The 25,602-nt window shown below is 50.1% G+C and overlaps 1 protein-coding gene across 1 annotated transcript; it reads left to right on the top strand.

Annotated features, from left to right (window-relative positions):
- Nucleotides 1-13,879: 13,879 nt before the first annotated feature.
- Nucleotides 13,880-25,316, top strand: LOC125109888 (uncharacterized protein C20orf203). Its single transcript, XM_053447882.1, is given in 5 exon segments — nt 13,880-13,895; nt 14,182-14,254; nt 23,819-23,879; nt 23,881-24,033; nt 24,035-25,316. Coding segments are annotated over 5 exon segments (420 nt in total). The 3' UTR covers nt 24,152-25,316.
- Nucleotides 25,317-25,602: the final 286 nt, after the last annotated feature.

The following is a 25,602-nucleotide window of genomic DNA, read 5'->3' as shown; positions in this document are numbered from 1 at the left end:
GTGGCACACCCCTGAAAAGAGGCGCCGCCTTGCCAGCTGAGAGGGGCTGGAAGTAGCAAGGGCGGCTAGTGATGCTGGAAACAAAATGGAACAAGCTCGCAAGTTTAAACACTTCAGTTTCCTGGAAGTCCTGGTCAGTGGGGCTGTGCTTGGGGGAAGCATCTCTGGAACCCGCGTGCCAGGTTCCTCCTTCCAGACCTGCCCTCACTGCCTGGGGCCCCATGGGCAAGTTGCTTCTTTCTATGTGCCTCAATTTTCCCATCTCTAAAATGGAAGCAATTCCGGGGCCCTTGGCTGGCTCAGTCAGTGGAGTACGTGACTCTTGATCTCAGGGTCACGAATTCAAGCCCCACCTTGGGCATAAAGCTTACTTAAAATAAATAAATAAATAAATAAATTTTTAAATAAATAAATAAATAGGAGCAATTCCTACTCTGGGGCTGTTGGAGACATACATGAAGCCAGGTGTGTGTGCTTGGTACCCACAGTGAGCCAGCCAGGGCTCAGCTCGCTGCTGAGGGTGGCTGTTCTTGTTGGCGTCACACCCGTCCCATTACGCTGGACTCTGTCCCTGGATAGAGGCGGCTGTCTCCTTTGCCCCCACCCGCAGCACCTTGATGGGACTTCATCTGATCAGCCGCACTGCACTCACGGCTGTAAGCGTCTGTCTCCCAGCTAGACCCTGAGTTCCTGTAATCACAGCGCCAGGCACCCCACAGCTGACACCCATTTTTGTTGGATGGATGCTTTGACAGTCTCTGCAAGGGGAGGTGGGGAGGCAGGGCTCTTCCCCCTGCTTCTGAGCCTCAGAGGGCCTCGGGAAGGAGCCAGGCTGCAGATCGTGCACTTCCTCTTCATTCACACCTGCCACATCCTGAGCTGGTGGTTTCTGTCCCTCTGTGGGAGCTGATAAACTGGGGCTGTGGGGTGCCCAGAGCCACTCCCTATCACACTCCTCCCCAGCGTCCTAGAAGGCCCCAAACCTACAAAGAGCTTGGTATGTGGTTGCTGGATCTGTGGTCACGGGTGAGGTTTTCTTGCTCAGGCATGGACTGATAAGGTAGATAGGAGAATATGTAAGTAACATCCTTCAAATTGGAAAGCCCGGGGTGGACACAGGACCCACATCAGGTGACTCAGACCTGTTTGAACAGAGGGTTGGGTGGGTTGGGTATCTAACTAGCTTCAGGTCCATGTGCAACTCACCTAGTTCTGTGCCTTGGTTTCTCTATCTGCCTGGCAATCCTGCACAATCCAGCTTCCGCTTCCGCTTCTCCTCTTGCTTCCGGTCCTGCCAGCCTCTCCATCACTCCGTCGGCTGCCCTGGTGTCCTGTGGCCACCCAGGCTACCTCCTCCTCCTTAGACAGGCCTCAGCTCTAGTGTTCCTTTCCCCCAGGAGGCCTCCGCATCTCCTCATTCCCCATGGCTCTTTATGTCACTTGACATCAGGTGCAACAATACACTTATGTGTTCCCCCTTTCGCTGTCTTTCTTCCCAGCCCAGGATTTGGTGCTGGATACAGTTTGGTGAATGAATGAATGAATGAATGAATGAGCAGGTGTGCTAGATCCCCTGGGGCCTTGCTCACTACACCAAGTACTGCACCTGGAAGATGGAAAGGCTGGAAGGATTTTTTTTTTTTTTGTCATAAGACCTTCCTGTCATGCCTCTATGAGGGGTGAGGAGAGAGGGAGGCAGAAGACCAGAATAGAGGCTGTCACTGCCTCTTTCCTCTCTGCCTCCCTCTCCTCTAGGTCTCACCCCTTCCAAAATGGAGTGTTTTCAGCTCTGAGCCCAATTCCTCATGAACTGTTATTATAAACAGCCTAGAGGTCAGGAATAAAAATGATTCTTTATTCTTTCTTCCTTCTTTTTTTTATTTTTTTAAGATTTTATTTATTTATTTGACAGACAGAGATTACAAGTAGGCAGAGAAGCAGGCGGAGAGAGAGGAGGAAGCAGGCTCCCTGCTAAGCAGAGAGCCCGATGCAGGGGGTCGATCCCAGGACCCTGGGATCATGACCTGAGCCGAAAGCAGAGGCTTTAACCCACTGAGCCACCCAGGCGCCCCTCTTTTTTCCTTCTTAAAAGGAATGTAGCATGGGGAAAATGCTGCTGAATAGAGGGCAGGAAGGAATGGAACATGCCTGAGCTAAGAGGGGCATGGGGTTCTCAAGACTGGGGGCCAAGGCCCACAGAGAGACACCACCAGAGCCCAAGAACCTTGATACCCAGTGCAGCCGAAAAAGCGAATGTAGTGGATGTCCTCTTTCCAAGCAGTCTGGCCCAAACTGGAGGGGAAGGCACTGCAGGAAGCACATGGAGCCTTTGCAGGGGGGAGAGGGAGCGGTGGGAGGAAAACCCAGAGCCTCTCTAGACACTCAGAAGGAGCATCTTGTGGGAGATTGGGTCCTCTGAGGAGGCATCCCTACTCCTGTCACTGGTGGGGATTCGGCTGATTCCCGGTGCAAGCAGCTGGCGCCACTGTCAGCTAACTCATCTCTGAGCCCAGGGCACTAGGGCTCTGTGGGGGGCGGGGTGGGCAACGGGGGTGGGGGGGTCTGCTGCAGAGGGTGCAGGGTTGGGAAGACACCTGTTATCTCGGTGCTTCTGAGGGAAGGGAGGAATCCTTGCCTCGCACTCCCTGGGGTAGAGACAGAATGATGTATGCCCTTAGGGGCTGGGTGATGGGAACTGTAGCCGGCGGGGAGGGCCCCCTCACCCGAGGCAGACAGAAAATGCACAGATGCTCTCCCCACCAGGGAGAAGGATAGAAGGCAAGTTCACACAGGACTGGAAAGAAAGATTGCACTTACAGACGTGGAAATGGGCGAAAGAGCAGGGCGCAGGGAGGCAGCAGAAGAGGTTCGAGGGTTGAGGATGCTCCTGCAGTCTGAGGTCAATGCTTTATTTAGGCTACTCTGGGCACCAGGTTCTCTTCTCCCCTCGGCCGTCGCGCAGGGCCATGGTTTCGCCACCTGTTCGTAGAAATCAGGTTTATAGCATCCGTTTGCCACAATATCCCATGAAAGACCTTGTGCAAGTCAAGTTCCAAATTCTTATGGAGCGAATTCTGACCGAGGAGTTTTTGGTTTTGTTTTGTTTCCTTTTGAAGTAAACTCTCTGCCCAGTGTGGGGCTTGAACTCACAGCCCTGAGATCAAGAGTCGTGTGTTCTACCGACTGAGCTAGCCAGTCGTCCCCTGACCAAGGAGTTTTGAGAGACAGACTTGGACAGAATTCATCCCCGCAGAACAATATACTATACGGGTAGAAGAGTAAGAATTTCTTTCTGTTTGTTTCTTTGGGGTCAGGGGCATTGTTTGTGAGGAAGGACAGAGAGGACTCGTAGATATTGTCATGTAGATACTGTCAGTAACAAAAGCTTCAGGGCTAAGATGAAGCAAGGCTGGCCTGTCTTTTGAGAAGGTCTGGGAATTGTCATGGGTGTTTATCACTGAAGTCCCGGCACTGTGGGCTAATCCGACGGAGCCCCTGACCCAAAGGTGCCTCCTGGTGGTTGGTTCTAAAAATACTCCCATGTGTTCTGCTTGCTCTTTCTTATTGTAACAACATACCAAACAAATAAAACTGAGTTTTTTTTCCTGAGTCCCAAACAAATAAACTCACTTACAACGTAGTTTCTATAGGATAAATTTCTAGAAGCACACAGTGCAGGATTGGTGGACACAAGCATTTTAGATGTAGGCAAGTTACATCTAAGCCTTTTTCCAAAAAAAGTTTGCACCAGTTTGCACTCCCTTTTTGGCTTATTTAAACTTAAATGAGACTGGGTAGATCACTTGCCTGAAGTGTCCTGTTCCTAAAATGAAAAGGCCGGATTTAAAAAAAAAGAAGTGTAAAGGAATTAGTCTTATTGGACAGCATGGCTCCTGCTCGACACTGAAGAGGTGGGTATCTTAGACCCATCTACGCTGAGCCAAGCTGGCAAATACTGGCAGGCAGTGACCCGCCCAAGGTCACACAGCTAGTGCGTCTCGGCTACCTTTGCTTCCCAGCCTGTCTGATCTCCAAACCCTTTGCTGCCTCCACACCCTCCCTCCCCCAATACTTCATTCATTCCACCAACAAACAGCCCTACGTGACTAAGGTGACCAGGCTCTCTGTTTCCTGTTGGGGGTGCCACAGTGAGCAAAAGCAGATGCACCCCTGCAAATATGAAAAATTTCACAAAGAAATGTATTCCCGCAAATGGAGCCAAATGGCCAGGGGAAGAGGCACAGATGGGAGCAGAGTGAGGAGGGGAGCCTGCAGACGGCCCAGCACGCCTCTGTCTTTATCTTATAAGCACAAGGTGACCCTGAGGGTTTTTAAGCAGGGGTGGGTGACTGAGGGAAAGAGTGAGCGGAAAGATCACAGTGTGTTTTTGAAGTAGCTGTCTGAGTCTCCCTGGCCTTCCCATGTCCCCTGGAGCCCCATCTGGGCCTCTGGGCCCTTGGGACCTTTTGTGGCCGGGGCTCCCCCGGTGTGGGGGCGCATTGCCATTGAGCCCTTCTCCGGCAGCTAGGTCTGAAGCCCAGGCCACTTCCGCCCTTTGCTCTCCCTGTGGTTGGCTGGTGGAGCTGAGGCATCTCCGGCCAGTGTTGAGGGGAGCAGGAGGGGCAACTGGACCGTCCCAGGAGGGGCTGTGGGCCTCCCACCTCCCACAGTTTGTCTGTGGTTCTGAGGGCCCACTTCAGCCTCTTCCTACCCTTTGTCCTAGCCCTGGGTCCAGTCAGGAGGATCTCTCTCCAGGGCTCCTTCCCACCTCCGCCCCACTTCCCTTCCCCACTTCCTTTCCCCACCTTCCTCCTAGGCTGTGAGGTGGGACTCTTTGCTACAGAGGGGTGTTGGGGCGACCAACTTCTTTTCTGGACACTCCCTTTCAGCCCCTTATCCCTGCTGCCTTCCACTCTTCCCCTTCTCTGATCCTTTCGTGGTCTCCCAGGGCTGACGCCAGCTTCACCTCTCAATGTCAGTTAGAATCCATTTCCCACCAACAGGATTTATGGGCTCCTCCCCGGTGCCGGTTCTGGGTAGATGAGGGGTACAGAGAGCAGGATGCACCCTCCCCTCCAGAGCTCACAGCCCAGTGAGCAGACACAGCAGAGCCAGGCCTGCGTGAGCAGAAGCAGCTTTCCGCACCTGTGTGTGCAAAGTGCTGTGGACCTGGGAGAAAAGGGGGAGGGAAAGGTAGTGGTCAGAGTCCCTGGTGTCCTCTCTGGGGTTTCCAACTAGAAGGCCTAGTGTGATGAGAAATTGTTGACAGGTCAGTTTGAGGAGAAAGAGAGAAGAGATCAAGACACACACACATAGATCCTGGTTATTTAAAAGCTATTTAATTTGAAGGACTATTTATTCTGAGACGATGACCTTCCTGTTCTTTGGGGTTTTGGTGTCCTTTCCGGGAGATACTTTGTTGTTTCTTTGTTTTTTTACTGTGGTAAAAAGCATGTAACATGAGCCCTTTCTTCTTAACACATTTTTAAGTGTGTGGTACAGTATTGCTAACTACATGCACGACGCTGTACAGCATATCTCTAATACTTACTAATCTTGTGTAACTGAAACTCTTACCCATTGACCAACAGCTCCCATTCCTCTTGTCCCCCGTCCCTGAGAATCTCCAGTAAGTGGGATGGTGCAGTATGTGTCCTTCTGTGACTGGCTAAATTCACTCAGCATTATGTCCTTGAGATTCATCTGTGTTGTAGCATGTGTTAGGATTTCCTTCTTTTTTGATGGCTGAATTATGTTCCCTTGTATGGGTGGACCCCATTTTCATTATCTGTTCATGCATTGATGGACATGTAGGCTGTTTCCGTCTCTTGGCTGTTGTGAATAATGCTGCAATGAACACGGGAGGGAAGATACCTCTTTGAGATCCTGATTACAGTTCTTTTGAATACATACCAAAAGTGGAATAGCCGGATCATATGGTAGTTCTAGTTTTAATTTTTTTCTTTTCTTTCATTCTTCTTTTTTTTTTTTTTCCCAGAGAGGGAGATGGCTTGGTGGGGAGTGCAGAAGAAGAGAGAGAGAATCAGTATAGAGCCTGATGTGGGGCTCAATCTCACAACCCTGAGATCATGACCTGAGCTGGAATCAAGAGTCAGATATTTAATGCACTGAGCCACCCAGGCGCCCCATTTTTAATTTTTTTTTGAAGATCCCCCATACTGTTTTCGCTAGCAGCTGCACCACCAACAGTGCACAAGGGTTTTTTTTCTTCACGTCCTCCAGTGTTTGTCTCTTGTCTTCTTGATTATAGCCATCTAACACGTGTGAGGTGATACCTCACTGTGGTTTGATAGCCATTTTCCTGATGATTAGAGACGTTGAACATTTTTCATGTGCCATTTTTATGTCTTCTTTGGAGAAATGTCTATCCAGATCCTTTGCCTATTTATTATTATTTTTTAAGATTATTTACTTATTTATTTGACAGAGAGAGAGAGAGAGAGATCACAAGTAGGCAGAGAGGCAGGCAGAGAGAGAGGGGGAAGCAGGCTCCCTGCTGAGCAGAGAGCCCGATGCAGGGATCAATTCCAAGACCCTGAGATCATGACCTGAGCTGAAGGCAGAAGTTCAACACACTGAGCCACCCAGGAGCCCCATTTTTTGCCCATTTTTTTTTTTAAGATTTTATTTATTTATTTGACAGAGAGAGATCACAAGTAGACGGAGAGGAAGGCAGAGAGAGAGAGAGAGAGAGAGGGAAGCAGGCCTCCCGCCGAGCAGAGAGCCCGATGCGGGACTCGATCCCAGGACCCCGAGATCATGACCTGAGCCGAAGGCAGCGGCTTAACCCACTGAGCCACCCAGGCGCCCCTGCCCATTTTTTTTTTAAGTTTTGTTAATTTTCAAAGAATCCTGCTTTAGTTTTTTTTGTTTTTTTTTTTAATAAAGATTTTAATATTTATTTGTCAGAGAGAGAGGGAGAGAGAGCGAGCACAGGCAGACAGAATGGCAGGCAGAGGCAGAGGGAGAAGCAGGCTCCCTGCTGAGCAAGGAGCCCGATGTGGGACTTGATCCCAGGACGCTGGGATCATGACCTGAGCCGAAGTCAGCTGCTTAACCAACTGAGCCACCCAGGCTTCCCTCTTTGCCCCTTTTTAAAAAAGATTTTATTTACTTATTTGGGAGAGAGAGCATGCATGCACAAGTAGAGGGAGGAGCAGAGGGAGAGGGACAAACAGAGTCTGTGCTGAGCCTGAAACATGATGTGGGACTTGATTTCATGACCCTGAGATCATGACCTGAACTGAAGTCAAGAGTCAGACCCTGGGGCGCCTGGGTGGCTCAGTGGGTTGGGCCGCTGCCTTCGGCTCAGGTCATGATCTCGGAGTCCTGGGATCGAGTCCCGCATCGGGCTCTCTGCTCAGCAGGGAGCCTGCTTCCTCCTATCTCTCTGCCTGCCTCTCTGCCTGCTTGTGATCTCTCTCTGTCAAATAAATAAATAAAATCTTTAAAAAAAAAAAAAAGAGTCAGACCCTTAACTGACCGAGTCGCTCAGGCACCCCTTTGCCCATTTTTTTAATAAAAGATTTTATTTATTTATTTGATAGAGAGCAAGAGAGCACAAGCAGGGGGAGTGGCAGAGGGAGAGAGAGAAACAGGCTCTTCACTGAGCAGGGAGCCTGAAGCAGGGCTCCATCGCAGGACCCTGGGATCATGACCTGAGCCAAAGGCAGACACTTAACCAACTGAGCCACCTAGGAGCCCCTGCATTTGCCCATTTTTTAATCAGGTTTTTTGTTTGTTTGTTTTGCTATTGAGTTGTTAGGAGTTCCTTTTGTATTTTAGATATTGATGGTTTGCAAATATTTTCTCTCATTCTGTAAGTCATCTTTAATTTTGTTGATTCTTTCTTTTTTAAAACAATTTTTAAATTTTTTTATTTATTAAAGATTTTATTTATTTATTTGACAGAGAGAGATCACAAGTAGGCAGAGAGAGAGAGAGAGAGAGGAGGAAGCAGGCTCCCTGCTGAGCAGAGAGCCCGATGCAGGACTCGATCCCAGGACCCTGAGATCATGACCTGAGCATAAGGCAGAGGCTTAACCCACTGAGCCACCCAGGTGCCCCTTAAAAAAAATTTTTTTAAAGTAAGCTTTATATCCAGCATGGGGTTTGAACTCATGACCCTGAGATCAAGAGTCATATACTTTACCAACTAAACCAGCCAGGTGCCCCCAGTTGACTGTTTCTTTTGTCTGGCAGAAACTTTTTAGTTCGATTCAGTCCCACTTGTCTATTTTTGCTTTTGTTGTCTGTACTTTTGGTGTCATATCCAGAAATCATTGCCAACACCAGTGTTATGAAGCTTTTCTCTTATGTGTTCTTCTAGGAGTTTATAGTTTCAGGGGCTACATTTAAGTCTTCAACCCATGTTGAGTTGGATTTATCTTTATTTTTATTTTAGAGAGAAAGCAGGCAGAGGGAGGGGCAGAAGGAGAGGGGGAGAGAGGATCTTAAGCGGGCTCCATGCTCAGTGGGGAGCCTGATGCAGGGTTCAGCCGCAGAACCCTGAGATCATGACCTGAGCTGAAATCAAGGGTTGGACACTACGCAGACTGAACCACTCAGGTCCCCCATGTTGAGTTGATTTTTGTGTGTAGTAACATAAGGGCCCAGTTTCATTCTTTTGTATAGGAATATCTGGTTTTCCCAGCACCATTTGTTATTCGGGTTTAGGGCCTTCCTTGGCAGAATAACAAATGTTCAATTCTTTGCAGGTTCCCAGTGTTTCTTTCTTTTTTTTTTTAAAGATTTTATTTATTTATTTGACAGAGAGAGATCACAAGTAGACAGAAAGGCAGGCAGAGAGAGAGAGAGAGAGAGGGAAGCAGGCTCCCCGCTGAGCAGAGAGCCCGATGCGGGACTCGATCCCAGGACCCTGAGATCATGATCTGAGCCGAAGGCAGCGGCTTAACCCACTGAGCCACCCAGGCGCCCCCCCAGTGTTTCTTTAGAAATGTTACTGGTCTGTGAAATCTTGTGAACCAGACTTTCATAATTTGTTATAATGTCCAATTATAGTTTACAAGTTAGGATGTGTGATCCAGTGTGCTATAGCTCTTATGAGATGAATGGGTCAGTCTAGAATATTCCAGAAAACCTGGGCTGTAGGGCCCATGTCCTTGGAGGCCACATCCCAGTCTGACTGACAGTTGTTTCTTTTCCTCACCTTGAAGTTGGTTTTACAGAGTAGGTGCTCAGTTAACATTTGTTCTCTTCTGTGCACAGCCAGGGGTGCTGAGATCAAAGAAGTAAAGCCCTCTGCTCACATCACAGAGCAAGGCGGGCAGGGCAGGGAGAGGCTCCCCCAGTTCTCAGGCCAGCACTGTTTTGACTCTGCTATAGTTGACCTGTGGCTTTGCCTATATTGAATAACGTTTTCTTCCCCCGTGGGCCAGAGTGGTTGAGAAAGAGCTTTTTCCGAATGGGAAAGACTCAATTTTGTAGAGATGAGGCTTGTACCATCTCAGTGTTCCCCCACCCCCCCGCCCCCCAAGCTGTTAGCATGGCATCTGCCATGTGGAGAGGACATGGCAAGTGTCTGAAGGAAGGGATCACCGGCGATTTCAATTGTGGGTCAGCCCGAAGAACCAGAGAGTAGAACATTTAGATTCTGCTTCCTGCCCTGCCTTAGGTTAGATGTGATGTTGAACAGGTCCCCTCCTGTCCCTGTGCCTTAGTTGTCTCATCTGTTCACGACAAGAATAATAACAGGATGACATGTAATGAGTGCTTCCTATGTGTCGGGCACTGCTCAAAGCTCTGTTGTAGGGTGTAGACCCATTATCCCCTCCCGGTCACCCCTGGGGATGGAGATATTTACACAGCCAGTGTGTGATGAGGAAACAGAAGCCGAGAGGGGTCAAGTATCTAAACCAAGGTCACACAGCTAATTGGAGGGCAGCAGGGATTCGAACCCAAGCTGGCCAGCCCCAGAGACCGCCTAATTACTGTATGATATTGAGCATCTAGGAGCTTTATCTTTTCTTGAGCAATTCTACAAGATGAAGAAAGCGGCAGCCATTGGGAGTCTGGGCGGCCGGCAGAAGGTTTCTGGTTGAGCTTCTTCAGGCTTGTGTCAAGCAGCAACCATGCATATCTCTTCCTGGAAGGAGGCAACTGTCGAGACAAGGTTACTGGGGAAGAATTTTGGCAGAGAGAAAAAAAAGCAGATGGCAAGGCCTATCTCCCTGTCTCGCGGCCTCTCCGTGGCCTCTTCTGCGCTCCCTGAAGCTCCCTGTGGCTGCCCGCACCAAGGCACAGGCCACCTGTGGCCCTGACCTGCGCATCTTTCTGGGCACCTGTCTCATCCACTCTGGAGCCTTCTACGTGGCCAGAGTCAGCCTCTAAAGGCAGCAACGGATCACATGGCACCCCTGCTTCAAGCCCTCCCGTGGCTTCTCAGAGCTCTCAGAATTAAACCCAGCGTGACCCCTGTCCACCTCTCTGACTTCATCTCCCACTTCCCCTCTACCCAGCACCCTGTAGCCCAGCTGTGCTGTCCCTGCCAGTGGCCACTGGCCACATGGGGCTGCTGAGCTCTTGAAATGTGGCCAGTCCAAATTGAGATGTTGCTTGTCCATATAAAATATGCACTGGCAGGGCGCCTGGGTGGCTCAGTCAGTTGAGCACTTGACTTCAGCTCAGGTCATGATCTCAGGGTCCTGGGATCAAGCCCCACTGTCAAGCTCTATGTCAACATCTGGCTCTGCACTGAGCCCCTCCCTCTCCCTGCCCATCCTTCTGCTTGTGCTCTCTCTCTCTCTCAAATAAGTAAATAAAATCTTTTTAAAAAATGAAATAAAATACACACTGGCTCTCAAAGCACTAGTCCAAATAATTTTATATGGATTATATGTAGAAATGATAATATTTTTTATAATTTGGAGTAACTAAAATACATTATTAACATTAATTTCACTTTTTTAAAAAAGAGCTTATTTATTTATTTGACACAGAGCGAGAGATGCAAGTAGGCAGAGGGGCAGGCGGAGAGAGAATGAAGCAGGCTCCCTGCAGAGCAGAGAGCCCCATGTGGGCTCGATCCCAGGACACTGAGACCATGCATGACCTGAGATGAAGACAGAGGCCTTAACCCTCTGAGCCATCCAGGCACCTCTCACTTCTATCTTTTCACTTTTTTATTGTGACTACTTGAAAATTGTCAATTCCATGCACGGCTTGCGTGTTATTCCTGCTGCGGCCCCCCGCCGGCCTCCAGCCCTTCCCAGCCTCAGGCAGGCAGGGCCCATGTATCCTGCTGCTCTCCGTGGCCCCCTACAACTGCAGTCTTCCTCATGTTTGCTGTCTTTCTTCCCCAGGTTCCCCAGGGCTCTTGGTCTGGCACCTGACTCTGGGCTGGCCAGGAAGAGCCTGCGGTGGGTCACATGCCTCGGGGGAGGGATGGATGGGAACTGGCCCCCCCATGTTCCTCAGCCTGGAGCCGTGGGAGGGGGCGAGCTGGAGCATGTAGCTGGAGCAGGCGTTCAGCATCCTCAGTGGCTGAGTAGAGCACACGTGGGCTGTAATAGAGGGGTTTTGGGCTTTGGGTCTTGTGTGGGGTTTTGGGAACCTGCTGTATCAGTAGGACCAGGGGCATGGAGCCTCCCCAGGCTTCATCACAAGAACTCAGTTGGCACAGGGCACCTGGGTGGCTCAGATGGTTGAGCGGCTGCCTTTGGCTCAGGTCATGATCTCTGGGTTCTTTGATGGGGCCCCACATGGGGCTCCTGGCTCAGCGGGGAGCCTACTTCTCCCTCTCCCTCTGCCTCTCCCCCTGCTCATGCTCTCTCTCTTACTCTCTCAAATGAATTAAAAAAAAAAAAACTTAAAAAAAAAAAAGAACTCATTTGGCAGCCTGGGTCAGTGGCCATGTGCCAGGCCCTCGGGAAGTGCCAGAGCAGCCGACGTGGATTTGGGCTTTGCTGGGGCACCCCAGAGTCCCTCACAGCCTGGCTGCTAACCACACGATGACCTTCGGAGGTCACGCAGTTCCCCTCTAAGTGGGGACTGGCTCCCTGCCCAGAGCCTATGAGGACCAGAGGAAGGGCTCTCTGTCCAGCATCAGCGGGGTACAGCACAGGCCATGTAGGTATTCGGGTCATCCGAAGGTCCTTATGACCAACTCTCAGTCATCTTTGCAAGACCCTGGCCACAGTGGGGATGGAAACAATGCATGGCTTCAGCTCCTGAGCCAGGGCCCCCTGCTCCGGGAGGATCACCAAGCCATCACCTCACACTGTTTTCACCCTGAGGACCCTGACTTGAGCAGCATCTGGAAGAGGAAGAGATACCACCATTTCTGTGAAAAGGGCCTGTGGGTTTTAATTGACCGCAGGCTCAGAGTGAGCCAACGGGTGACCTGATTGCTAAAATAGCCCAGGAGAAGGGTGGAAGCTTCCAGAACAGGGAGGGAGAGGCTAGGATCTCAGCTGGAAGGAAGTGAGGGCACCATTCTTGGAACTTGCCCAAATCCACAGCCCCAGTGAGCAGGGAGGCCCCTCTCTGGAAACTCTGCTTTAGTCCAGCTCCTTTGGGTGAGAATGGGGTGAGGCGGGAGGGGGCACCAGAGGAGGTAGTTCCTAGAGCACAGTCGCCCGGGAGGGTGAATGCAGGCCAGCACCCCCGGGCTTCACCCCACAGGTTAGAAGAAACCCCAAGCCTGGAGGTCAGAAGCCCAGGGAGACTCGTTGGGTCTGGTGCTCCAGTCCCACTTGGGGAAGCCGAGAGCCCACCTAAGGCCACGGTGGGAGGGTGACACAGGTCAGCGCTCCTCCAGCCTTCCTGCTGCACTCAGCAGCTCTGAAAGAAATGTAAAGAACAAAAAAGATGACTTCTCTCATGCAGCAGATAATGAATGTTCTGATTCTCAGCCCCTGAGAGCATCAAATCCCAGTGTCCCTGGCCAGGAAATTTACAGCCTGCCATTGACCCTTCTGAAGGGCCCCGGGCAGGGCAGTGTCCCCTTGCTGGTTCCTCCACAGGCAGAGATGGCCAGTGAATCCCACGACCTCTGTGCCGGCTGTCCTCAGTTCCGGTGGCCTAGCCAGGGTCCCTCAGCTCTGGTCAGTGCTGGACTGGTCAGTGAGGACAGAGCCCAGAGGCTACCCAGCTCTGTGTGGAGGGTGGGCGGAGGTGGAGAGTATGAGCCTGGGCAAGGGCAACCCCTCCCCTGCCTTTCTCTTTTATGTCTAATGATAAAAGCAATTCATACTCACGGTAAAATTTGGAAACTACAAAAAGGTGCAAAGGAGAAAATGAAAGTTATCTGTCATCTCACTGCCCAGAGATAACTGTCATTGCTATTTTGTTGTATTTCTCTCCAGTAATGTTCTTCTATGTGGGTCATACATATGCATATAAGTGTATATTTTAATTGTAATATTCTCTAGAGCCAGCTCCCCCCTCCCCCGACATTATATGGTGAATATTTTCTCACAGTGTTAACATTTCCTTTAAAGTTACTTAATGGCTTTATAATATTGTCTTAATAATTTATTTAGCTATTCTCCTATTTTTCTTTCATTCTCCTACCTAGTTTGACTTTTTTTTTTTTTTTTTTTTTTACCAAGGGGATTTGGCAGTTTTTAAAATTCCACTTAGTGGCGACTGGGTGGCTCGGTTGGTTGAGTGTCTGACTCTTGGTTTCTGCTCAGGCTGTGATCTCAGGGTCTGCACTGGGCTCCACGCTAGGTGTGGAACCTGCTTAAGATTTTCTCTCTCCCTCTGCTCCCCCTCCCCCCCATCCCACCACCCCACATGTGCACACTCTCTCATGCTTTCGCTCTCTGTCTCAGAAAACACCCCAACCATTTAAAATTCCACTTAAAAATATAAATCCAGCTTTTTGGCTGCTGAGATGGAGCAGTTCCGAGGTACCCTCTCTGCCACTCACACTGAGAGGGGCCCGTCAGTTTCACAGCTCAGGTGACAGCAAAAGTCTAGCATTTGGAAACACAAACGCAAAAACAAAACCAAGTTGGAGGTTGCTTAGGAAAGGAGCTTCCCTCTGTGGGCTGTAAACCTACCTCTCCTTATGCGTGTGAGCCTGGCGTGTGAGCTGGTGGAGAGGACCAACCATTCCTGGTTCCCATTTTGCCTGTGCGTGAGCTGGGGTGATCTTGGGCCATCCTTCCACTGCCCCATTTCTCCCTTTCCCAGGCTGCGAAATGGACCTAATGTCGGAGGCGCTGGACCCAATCGCCAAAATGCTACCTCTGAGCTGGGACCGTCGGTAGGGAGCAGAGGGACAAAGGTGTGGTGAGGCCTGGGTCTCCTTGGGCAAGTGGCCTCCACTCGGTGAGAGTTGTTGTGCCCCCACCCCTGGGAGTTGCTACACCCTGAAGGGATGGACCCTGTTGGCTTTCCAGTTGTCCAGACCTCTCCGAACAGCTCTGGCCTGCCCAGGGCCTTGATTTAGTTCGTAGGGAAGGCACTAGTTGGGTTTCCCTGCCCTTTCTGGATCCCTGCTCAGCAGCCCAGAACCAGGCCTAAGTAGGACCCTGAAGAACCCCTGGAGAAATTTCCCATTGTGTTCAGGGCTGAAGGGGGAAGCAGGCCGGGTTCCTGGAGGTCTGGGGCTGGAAACCACTAGAACCTAGGCTCCAGGAGGGCAGGAGCCTTGTGCTTCTCATTACGTGCTGCCCTCAGCTCCCAGCCCTGGGTCTGGGCCACAGTGTGCCCTTAGCAAATACGAGTACACCCCGGCAAGTGGTGGCCTATTCCTGCCTCAGCTTCCCTTTCTGTTCTGCTAGGCCAAGAGCTCTGTGAGAGCACAAATGGGCCTGGTTTGCCTGAGTCCTCAGTGCCTAGCAAGACACTGGCATGTGGAGAGGGTCCATGAATGCATAAGCAGATCATAAATGATTGATGAATAAGTTATGCCGGAAGACAGTCAGAGCTCAGGAGGCAAGCCCTCCCTTCTTTCCACCTCCTCTCCATAGTAGGTCCATACCCTCCCTCTGAAGGGTCCCAGATGACCCCTTCCTCTGTCCTTCCTTGGTTGAAGTTGGCCACCAGGAATCTCTGGCTGTGTGACTTTGGGCAAGTCACTCCACCTCTCTGAGCCCCAATGCCTCTTTGGTAAAATGAGGCAGCTGTGATGTATTGAAAGGGCTTTGTGAGGGTCGTGCCAGATTGCATAGCCTAACTGATGCCCTGGCAGGTGGTGGGTACCCAAGAAGCAGCCACTTACATTGCCAGTGGTGCGGCCCTGTATCTGTGATGAGCTCCCCGACATGGCGACCACCTGACTATTGGAGGGGCCTTGGCTAATCTTGGACTGGGGCTAACTGAGGAGACCCGGAGTGTTACAGATCCCCTGAGACCCCAGCAGCTGTCCCTGGCATTTTGCCCTTGGCTTTGTCATTCACTGTCCTTTTCCCGGCTGGGAAGATACACGCTGTAGCTGGCGGGCAGGGGGCGTGGGCGGGGGTGGGGGGCTCTGCTGGGAGGCAGGCCCGCTGCTCTCCTGACGCCCCTGGGATGGGAAGGGAAGCTGACTGTGCTGCCAGGAGAGCTTTCCCACCTGGCTGCCCTGGCCCGTGCAGGGCAGGCCCCCAGGGTCTTCTTGGCCTGCCACTCAGCTCTCTAGATCTCCAGTCTCCAGGCTTTAAAAGGGGGAGAAGACTTACAGGTTTGATGAGAGGCACAAGTGAAACGGCGCACTTTCACTGCTGCTGTGCACGCTCCCAAGGTTGCAGTCCAGTAACTACTAACTTGACTAGGAGCCAGTCCGTGGCCTTGGGGGCGGGAGAAATGTCGGGGGTGGGGCGCATGCCTGTGGCCTCTTGCAGCTGGGAGGGGCCACCAGCTCTTGCTGAGCCTCTCTGGCTCTACATCTGGCTCTGCCACATAGTCGCTGTGGGACACAGACAGGTGACTTCCCTGTCTCAGCCTCAGAGTCCTCTCCCACAGAATGCGGGCAGCCACCCTCCTGGATTCCTGGGAGAACCCCTGCGGCTACGCATGCCAAGTCTAGCCTCAGCTGCTGTGACGGCCCCAGGCACCTGGGCTTCCCAGCACCTGGAAGCAGTCACCTGGGCTCCCCGGACCTCAGTTGGCCCATCTGTGCTATGAAGATGATCACACCCATGGCTTCAGATCATTGGGATGGTTTTGTAAGCCAACCACGGAACCCATCTAGCACAAGTGGTCAGCCTACAGAAAGCACTCATTAGCTCGTTATCATGGGGTTCTATGCTGCTAGTAGCAAAGCCAGCCAAAGGGGACCCTGCTCCTTGCCCAGGGCTTTTCCCTCTGGCCTGCCATAGGGGGCTGGTGTGGATGGGAGCACAGTGACCTGCCTCAGGTTTGCCAGGTCAAAACTGCAATCCCAGTGTCTAGAGCACAGAGTGGTGGTGGTGGTGGTGCGGGGGATGGCTGAGTCTCCAGGAAGCTGTGGTGGAGGCTGGGCCTTGGGGATTCGGCTAAAACCTGGGGAGGCCAAGCAGACGATGACTCTTGGGCTTGTCCTGAACATGCCTCTGTGTCATCTCCCCGTGCCACAGGTCCACCGTCCTGCCCACACAATGGCAGAACTCCAAGGGGTTGCCCCAAAACAGACACACAGCTTTATTGTGTTTTTCTGGCTATGAAAGTATTTCTTGTTCACTGCAGAAAAAAAAATTGCAAAAATTCAGAAATATGTAAATTAAGAGCACCCCAAATCCCAAACTTCCAGAGGTTTTTGTGCATATATACATATGGATATCGATTGTTTTTACAAGAATTGAATTTTATGATGCTTGCTTTAAAACTTGAAATGAGTATACTTGATTTTTAACTATTTTGTTACAAAATATGACACAGAAAGACCATATAAAATAATCATTCAGTTGGAACCACTGCTCAGTGAAGAACTCTGCCAGCCACCCTAGCCCGCGGTATGCCCCCTTCCCCAACCTCCCCACAAAAAGTTACTGTGCTCCTGACTTTTTTCTTTTTTAAATAATCTCTTCTCCCAACATGGGGCTTGAACTCATGACCCTGAGATCAAGAGTCACATACTCTACTGACTGAGCCAGCCAGGTGCCCTCCTCCTTTTTTTTCCTTTTTTCAAGTAAGCTCTATGCCCAACATGGGGTTTGAGCTCACGACTCAGAGATCAAGACTCACAGTCCACCAACTGAGCCCAGCTAGACACCCCACTGTTATCATGATTTTTAAGGTCATCACTTATCACCCAGTGTGAAACCCTAGATACTATAATTTTGTCAAAAAAATCTGTCTTTTTAAGTCCCTTTTAATCTATAGATTTTTAAAAAATTTCATTGATTTTTTAAAAAAGATTTTTTATTTATTTGACAGAGAAAGAGAGAGCACAAGCCCGGGGGAGCAGCAGTTTGAGGGAGAGGGAAAGCAGGCTCCCTGCTGAGCAAGGACCCTGGGATCATGACCTGAGCCGAAGGCAGCCACCAGGTGCCCCTATAGATTTATTTAAAAAAAAAATTTTTTTAACTGGAAAGTATATCATAGACCTTGTTCATATTAGTAAATGTGACTCTTGTTTTTAGTCTTTTTTTTTTTAATGATTCCATGGTTCCATCCCAAGGTTGAACGTAATTGACTGGTTCCCCTACAGATGGACACTTGGGGGTTACTCTCACACTTTTGCTGTTATGAACAATACTGTGATGGAAATCTTGATACATAAGTTTTTAATGCACTTGAGTAATTCCTAGAAGAAATTTCTAGAATTAGAGTCATGGGTCCAAAGAACAGTGTTTTTTTATTTAAAATTTTTTTTATTATTTTTTAAAAGATTTTATTTATTTATTTGACAGAAATCACAAGTAGGCAGAGAGGCAGGCAAAGAGAAAAGAGGAAGCAGGCTCCCCACTGAGCAGAGAACCCCATGCAGGACTCAATCCCAGGACTCTGGGATCATGATCTGAGCCGAAGGCAGAGGCTTTAACCCACTGAGCCACCCAGGTGCCCCAAGAATAGTGTTTTTTGAAATTAATTAATTAATTAATTATTTTAGATTTTTATTTATTTATTTGACAGACAGAGATCAGAAATAGGCAGAGAGGCAGGCAGAAAGAGAGGAGGAAGCAGGCTCCCTGCTGAGCAGAGAGCCCGATGATGATGCTCCGGGGGCTCAATCCCAGGACCCTGAGATCATGACCTGAGCTGAAGGCAGAGGCTTAACCCACTGAGCCACCCAGGTGCTCCTATTTATTTACTCTTAAAGATCTTATTTATTTGAGAGAGAGAAAGAATGTGAGGAGGGGAATAGTGGGGAGTGGCAGAGGGAGAGGAGAAGCAGACTTCCCACTGAGCAGGGAGGTGGGTGGTGGTGGTCCTTAATCCTAGGAACCCTGAGATCAGGCCCTGAGCCACAGGCAGACACTTAACCAATTGAGCCCCCCAGGCACCCCATTTTTTAAAAACACAATTTTATTGAGATTTGACTCGCTTGCCATACAATTCACTCATTTAAAGCACACAATTCATTAGTTTCTAGTATAGTCAGCATTGTGCGATCATCACCACATCCAATAGCATCCTATAAAGAACTCCGCACCCCCATCTCTCCCTAGTCGCCTCCTCCTAGCTCTAGGCAGAGTCTGCTTTCTGTTTGTAGAGGTTTGCCCATTATGGACTTTTCATATCAATGAAATCATATAGTGTGTGGTCTTTTCTGAATGACTTCTCTCACTTAGGGTATATTATCCATGTCATAGATTGTATCAGTATTTAATTCTGGGTTGTTATTTTATTTTATTTTATTTTATTTTATTTTATTTTATTTTATTTTATTTATTTGAGAGAGAGAGAGATCGTGAGAGAAAGCACGAGCCCCTGTGGGGGGCGAGGGAGAAGCAGACTCTACGCTGAGCAAGGAGCCAGAGGATTTGGGACTCAATCCCAGGACCCTGAGATCATGACCTGAGCTGAAGACAGATGCTTAAATGACTGAGCCACCGAGGCACCCCAGTATTTAATTCCTTTTTGTTGCTGAATAATATTTCTGTGTGTGGATAGACCACATTTTATTTATCCATTCATCAGTTGATGGGCACTTGGGTTGTTTCTACTTTCTTAGCTATTACAAACTATGCGTCTGTGAACATTCATATAAATTTTGGGGTAAACGTATATTTTAATTTGTCTTGGATCTCTACCTCCCAGGTATGGAACTGCTGGGTCACATGGTAATTCTATTTAATCTTTTGAGAAACTCCCAGACTGTTTTTCAAGGCAGATCCAGCCTTTACCTTCCTACCAGTAGTGTGGGACGGTTCTGACTTCTCCACATCCTTGCCAACACTGTCTTTTTGAGGATAGCAAACCTAGTGTGTGCAAAGTAGCATCTCCTGGTTTTGCTACATTTCCCTGATGGCTAGTGATCTTTGGCATCTTTTCATGAGCTTATGGACCATTTGTATTATTTTCTTTGGATCAATGTTTATTCCGATTTGCCCATTTTAAGTTGGGTAATTTTCTTTAATCATTGATAGAATTTTTTTTTAAAGATTATTTATTTATTTATTTATTTAATTTATTTATTTGACAGAGAGAGAGACACAGCAAGAGAGGGAACAAAAGCAAGGGGGGTGGGAGAGGGAGGAGCAGGCTTCCCGCTGAGCAGGGAGCAGGACCCTGGGATCATGACCTGAGCTGAAGACAGATGCTTAACTGGGCCACCCAGGCACCCCGAAAGAATTATTTATGTATTTTGGTTACAGTTCCTTATCAGATACATGGTTTGCAAATATTTTCTCCCATTCTGTGTTCTTTCACTTTCTTTCTTTCTTCCTTCCTTCCTCCTTCCCTCCCTCCCTCCCTCACTTCCTTCCTTTCTTTCTTTCTTTCCTAAAAAGATCTTATTTTAAGTACTCTCTATACCCAACATGGGACTCAAACTGACAACGCTGAGATTAAGAGTCACAGGCTCTACCAACTGAGTCAGCCAGGCACACTGTCTTTTCACTTCCTTAACAACGTCCTTTGTAGCCCAGAAGTTTGTTATTTTGATGACGTCCAATTTACCTGTTTTTTTTTTCTTTTCTATGCTTTTGTGTCTTCTTATTGGCTGATCCTAGGTCATGAAGATTTAGGCCTATGCTTTGTTTTAAGGGTTTTATAGTTTTAATGCTTATATTTGAGTCAAAGATCAGTTTCGAGTTAATTTTTGTGTGGGGTGTAAGGAAGATGCCCAGACTCTTTTTTGCATGTGGGTATCTAATTACCCCAGCACCGTTTGTTGGAAAGCCTGTCTTTTCCCCACTGAATTGTCTGGGCACTCTTGTTGAAGATCAATTATCTGTAAGTGTGAAGGTTTATTTTTGGACTCTGATTCCATTCCATTAATCTATGCATCTATCTCTGTGCCAGTACCACACTGTTTTAATTACTGTAACTTTGTAGAAAACTTCCTCAGAGTCCTCCAAGAATGTTCTTCTTTTTCTCAGTATTGTTTTGGGTATTTGGGGTCACTTGAATTTCCGTAAGAATTTTAAGATCAGCTTGTCAATTTCTGCAAAGAAGCAAGTTGGAATTTTGAGGGGGATGGGGTTGAATCTGAAGATTGATTTTGGGAGTCTTGCTATCTTAACAGTTCTGGGTCTTCAGATCCATGAACGTGAGATGTTTTTTCATGTATTTAGGTCTTCTTTAATTTCTTTCAACAGTATTTTGTAATTTTTAGAGTATAAATTTTATACTTCTTTTGTTTTTTTAATGTGTTTTTTTTTTTAACATTTTATTTATTTATTTGAGAGAAGAGAGAGACAGTGAGAGAGAGCATGAGCGAGGAGAAGGTCAGAGGGAGAAGCAGACGTCCCGTGGAGCTGGGAGCCTGATGCGGGACTCGATCCCGGGACTCCAGGATCATGACCTGAGCTGAAGGCAGTCGCTTAACCAACTGAGCCACCCAGGCGCCCTACTTCTTTTGTTAAATTATTTGTAAGTGTTTTATCCTCTTTGCGGTGTAAATGAAATTAGTTTCTTAATTACATTTTTGAAGTGTTCATTGCCAAGTGCACAGAGACACAATTGACTTTTGTATATTCATCTTGTATCCTGCATCCTTGCTGAACTCATTTATTAGTTCTAACTTTTTATGTGTAGTTCTTTAGGATTTTCTATTTACAAGATCATGCCATGTGAAACTATAGTTTTGCTTCTTCCTTTGCAATCTGGATGCTTTTATTTCCCCTTGTCTGAGTGCCCTGGCTGGAACTTCCAGTACAATGTTGAATAGAAATGGCAAGAGTGGGGGCGCCTGGTGGCTCAGTCCTTGGGTATCTGCCTTCGGCTCAGGTCATGATCCCAGAGTCCTGGGATCGGGTCCCCGCATCGGGCTTCCCGCTCGGCAAGAAGCCTTCTTTCCCTCTCCTAGTCCCCCTGCTTGTGTTCCCTCTCTCGCCGTGTTAATAAATAACGTATTAAAAAAAAAAAGAAGTGGCAAGAGTGGACATCATTTTCTGGTTCCTGATCTCAGGAAAACACCCAGTCTTTCACAGTTAGTATGATACCCAATACTCACTGTAAGGCTCATTTTAGGATTTCCTGAAAAGTTGGCTGCTTATAGCTTCACTATTAGCAGTGTATGAGAGGGCCCCCCAGTCCCCATGGCCCTTGCCAGTAGCTCCAGGTTTTGGAGGTGAAGAGCCCAAAGCCAGATAGGGGAAGTGCTGTGTACCCTATCATAGGCTCAGCTGCCTACCATCCAGTTGTCCATGGTCACTGAGTAGTGAGCCTCCTGAACCCTCAGTCTTCCCTCCCCTGATGGGAAGGGGAGACCCAGCAAGAGCAGCCACTAGTGAAGCAGCCACTGGTGAAGGAGGTCTGGGTTCTGTTCTGGGCTTGGCTACTGACTTGGGCAAGTTACTCGCATGACCTTGGGCAAGTTACTCCCTCCCCCACAGCCCCCAGGCCTTGGTTTTCCTATCTGTGCAGTGGTTGAGGTGGTCCACTCTGACCTGTCCAAGTCTGACCACCCACCCTTAAACCTGAGGCTGCGTCTGCCACTGCCCCCATGTGGCCACCAGAGGGCGCAGCAGACCAGCATTTGGCCCAGCTAGGGCGCAGGGAGCCCTGGGGAGGCTGAGGCTGGTTGTGTTTTTAAGGAACTGCTAGCTTTGCTTGCTGGGGTTTCCTTGTGGCTAGACCTGCCTGGGGCCCTTTGCCCCGTTCCTCTGGCTGAGTCCTGATCTCTGAGGAGGGAAAATGGAGACATCACCCCCAAGGCCAGTGACCTTGCGCTCATTCTTGCCTGCTTTGTGTTGGCTGCCTAAGGTCCAGGTGTCCAACATCAGGGCCAATGGCCTTGAGTTTCTCAGCCTGGAAAGGTTTCTATTGTCCCTGGGCCCCTTATAGGCACTGCATCCTTTCCCTACTGCATTGCATGGCGGTAGAGAGGCCCTCTTTAGGACATGGATGGATTCTTGCTGTGGGTCCTGGACAGTGTAGTATCTGAAACCACATCATCTGGGACTCCCAGATACTTCAAGTGACAGACCCCAAACCTCAGAAGCAGGTAACATAGGCACTTCCCAGAGCTGAGTATCTATGCCTTTGTGAAGGCTTCTCCTGGGAGCACCAGAGGGGCCCTATCAGCCCTCTCCAGGCTCCCCCAATGCTGACGTTACCTTCCCAACAGAAAGCAACCTTAGCTTTCAAATGGAGCTCCCCGTCAAAGCAGCGGCTCTCAGGCCCTTGCTTGGATGCCTGCCACCTTTGCCTTGCATTCCCCTTATTGGTGTGTTTTCCCTCCTTCCAGACTGGGTCCTCTTGAAGGCAAGAGTGAGTGTCCAGTTCTCCTAGGTCCCTGTGGCTGGTTCAGGACTTGGCATCCACTAGAAGCTCAACAGATGTTGCCATGGGAACCCTGAGCCCATCTTCTCCTCCCACTCAAGGGACCAGGGCTGTCTCTGGCCCTCGCTGAGCTGTTTGACTTGGGGGGCGGGTCACTTAGCTTTCTGAGCACCCATTGTTTTTGCTTCTCGACCCTTCTACTTTCCTCAGAAGGTTATAGGGGTCAGAGAGGACATGAGAGCCCTGGTGGGAAGGGTGACATGCTCTTGCTGTGTCCGATAGAATTGTTCTGAGAGGACTCAGCTGTGCTGTCAATAAGGAGGTCACCTGGAAGAGGTGGGCACTGGGCCACACCTACCGGAGTCCCCCGAGTTTTTATATAATAACGGCTGGCATTTCGGGGCCTGTTCTGTGGACCAGACATTGTGCTAAGTGCCTCACCTGGATTCTCTCTCTTGGTCCCCTCAGCGACCCTTTGAGTAGCAGCATCGCCCATGCTCAGCTTTGCAGACAGGGAGCCCAAGGCTCCAGAGCAATTAGCTACTGTGCCCAAGGCCACACAGCTGGCAAGTGGTGGGGCTGGGACTGGGAGCTCTGGCCCCAGGGCGGGGGTACTCTTAGCCATGGATCCATGCCCTGCCCTGACCAGATGCCCGGCAGGGGCAGGCAGTCAGGGCTCTTATTGTCTACTATCTAGGAACTCTGAGGACCAGACATCCTTGCTTCCCGTCTTCCTTTTCTAGATTTGTGTGCTAAGACCAGAAAGGAACATAGTCTCTCCACCTCTGTCTTTCTCTCTCTCACACACCGGCGGGGCATGGGGGTTAGAGCAGGACCCCAGCTAACGTCAGGTGTGTTACAACAGGGAAACTGGGTGAGGCCCAGAATCTGTCATTCCAGAAGTCATCGTGGGGCCTCGTTCACACCAGCCCACCTCCCATCTTGATGGAGTTCATTCGCCCAACTCAGGGTTCTTGGGAGTGGGGAGAAAGGAAGTGAACCTCAGAGGTTCAGAAGGATGCTCTCTCACCAGCCCAGACCTTGGGCACCAGCAGGCTCCTCCTCCCCAACGCCTGGGCCCTTATCAGGAGCACAATTTGGGTTGGTGGGGAGGGGGAAGTCTGAGGCCCCAGGCTCCGCAAGGTGGGTAGGAGAGATAGGGAAGTGGGGAGGGGGCCATGGGGCCCTGCTGGGAGGGCCCGAGGATGGAAGGGATGCCCAGAGCCGGTGCTGTCCTTGCCGGCCTGGCCTCTTGACATGGTTCCAGAGCTGCTCCTGCCTTCCCCCCTTGCCAGGCAAGCCGCCCGCACCTTTAATTAGCAAGCAGCAGCCTCTCCCCGATTCATCACAGTCACTGTTTAATTAGCCGCGCACAAGGCGCCCCTACCCCCAGCTCTGGGTGGAGCAGCCTGCCTCTCTCACGGAGGCTGCCACCACCTCATGGTGTCCCCTGTCACACGCCCCCCCCCATACTTATGCTGCTCCCCAGAAGGGGGGATGGGGCGGGCACGCCTGGCTGAAACCTCAAGGAGATTCTGGGCACTGACGCTTGTATTCAAAGCATCCAGCAAACATTATTAGGGCTTCGAGTCTGCGCCAGGCTGGCGCTGGGCGGAACCCAGGCTGGATGGGGGTGGCCAGCCTTGGTCCCGTCCAAGGGCTCCAGAGCGGCTTTTCCCTTTGGGAGGTGCCCAGACCCCTCTCCGACTGGTCCCAGGGTGTTGGGAAAAGCCCAATAACCCTCCCTGTTGCTCCACTCCTCCCCACACCCCCATTCAGGCAGGGATGACCATTTCTTCCTTTCCCTCCCTGCCCCAGAGCCCAGCTAACCCCCTGAGAAGGCGGGCTCCTCTAGGATGGAGAGGGCCCGTCCTCCACCCCCGCCTCTCCAGGGGTCAGATCCTGGAGGCCGTGGCTAAGGCTATGGGCAAAGGGAGGTGATGGGGGATCTCAGTGCCCCTCTGGGAAGTCGGGGGGTGCAGGAGAGAGCCCACGAACCAGAACCAGCCGCCTGTTTACCTGCAGCAGGGTGGAGCCCGTCGATGGTGGCCCTGGGAGTGGAGCTGGGGGAGTCACAGCTCCAGGGCAGCCAGCTGGAGGCAGCAGGCTCAGGTTCCATGCCTGCCCTGTGCCCCAGTCCATCCTGGGGCTTCAGGCAAATCAGCTGCCCTGGGGCCTCAGTGTCCTGCCCACAGAAGGGCGTTGGCCCCCTGCTCTGATGCGGACTGAAGACACAGAAGGACTTGCGTTCATTCTGGCACAGAGGGTAGCCCCAGAGTCCATCCTCTCAGGTGCTAACGACCTGTGCGGCCTCGGCCTGCCACCAAACTGTGCCGTGCCTCAGTTTCCCCATAATTAGTAGCTACTTCATGGGCTTTCCTGAGGATTAAATGATTACAACGTTTAGTACACTCGGAACAGTGCGTGGCAGAGGGAGTCCTCAGTAACCATCGGCCCTCCCTTTACCGATCACTGTTTATTGCCAGGTCTGAGGGACTTGGTGGTGAGTTATGTACAGCCACCTCCCTGCTTCTCAGAGTTTTCCTTCCGGGGCGGGGGTGGCAGTTGAAAACTAGTAAATAAATAAAGGAGAAGTACAATTTCATTGGAACGAAGTCTGCAGTTTAGTTAATGGTGATGTTTTGGGTTAGTGTCTTAGTTCTGACAGCTGTACAGTGGTCAGGTTAGGTGACGTGGTGACATGAGAAAGACTGGGTGATGTGTAGACGGGAACCCTCTGTACTGTCTTTGCAATTTTTCTGTGAATCTAAAATTCCCTCTAAAAGAGTTCACTTAAAAAAACACAATTTCAGGGCC

This window comes from Lutra lutra, chromosome 9 (genome assembly GCF_902655055.1).
Source record: "Lutra lutra chromosome 9, mLutLut1.2, whole genome shotgun sequence".
Taxonomy (NCBI): Eukaryota; Metazoa; Chordata; class Mammalia; order Carnivora; family Mustelidae; genus Lutra; species Lutra lutra.
The sequence above is the reverse complement of the archived record's forward strand: the minus strand, read 5'-3'. Positions and strand labels throughout refer to the sequence as shown.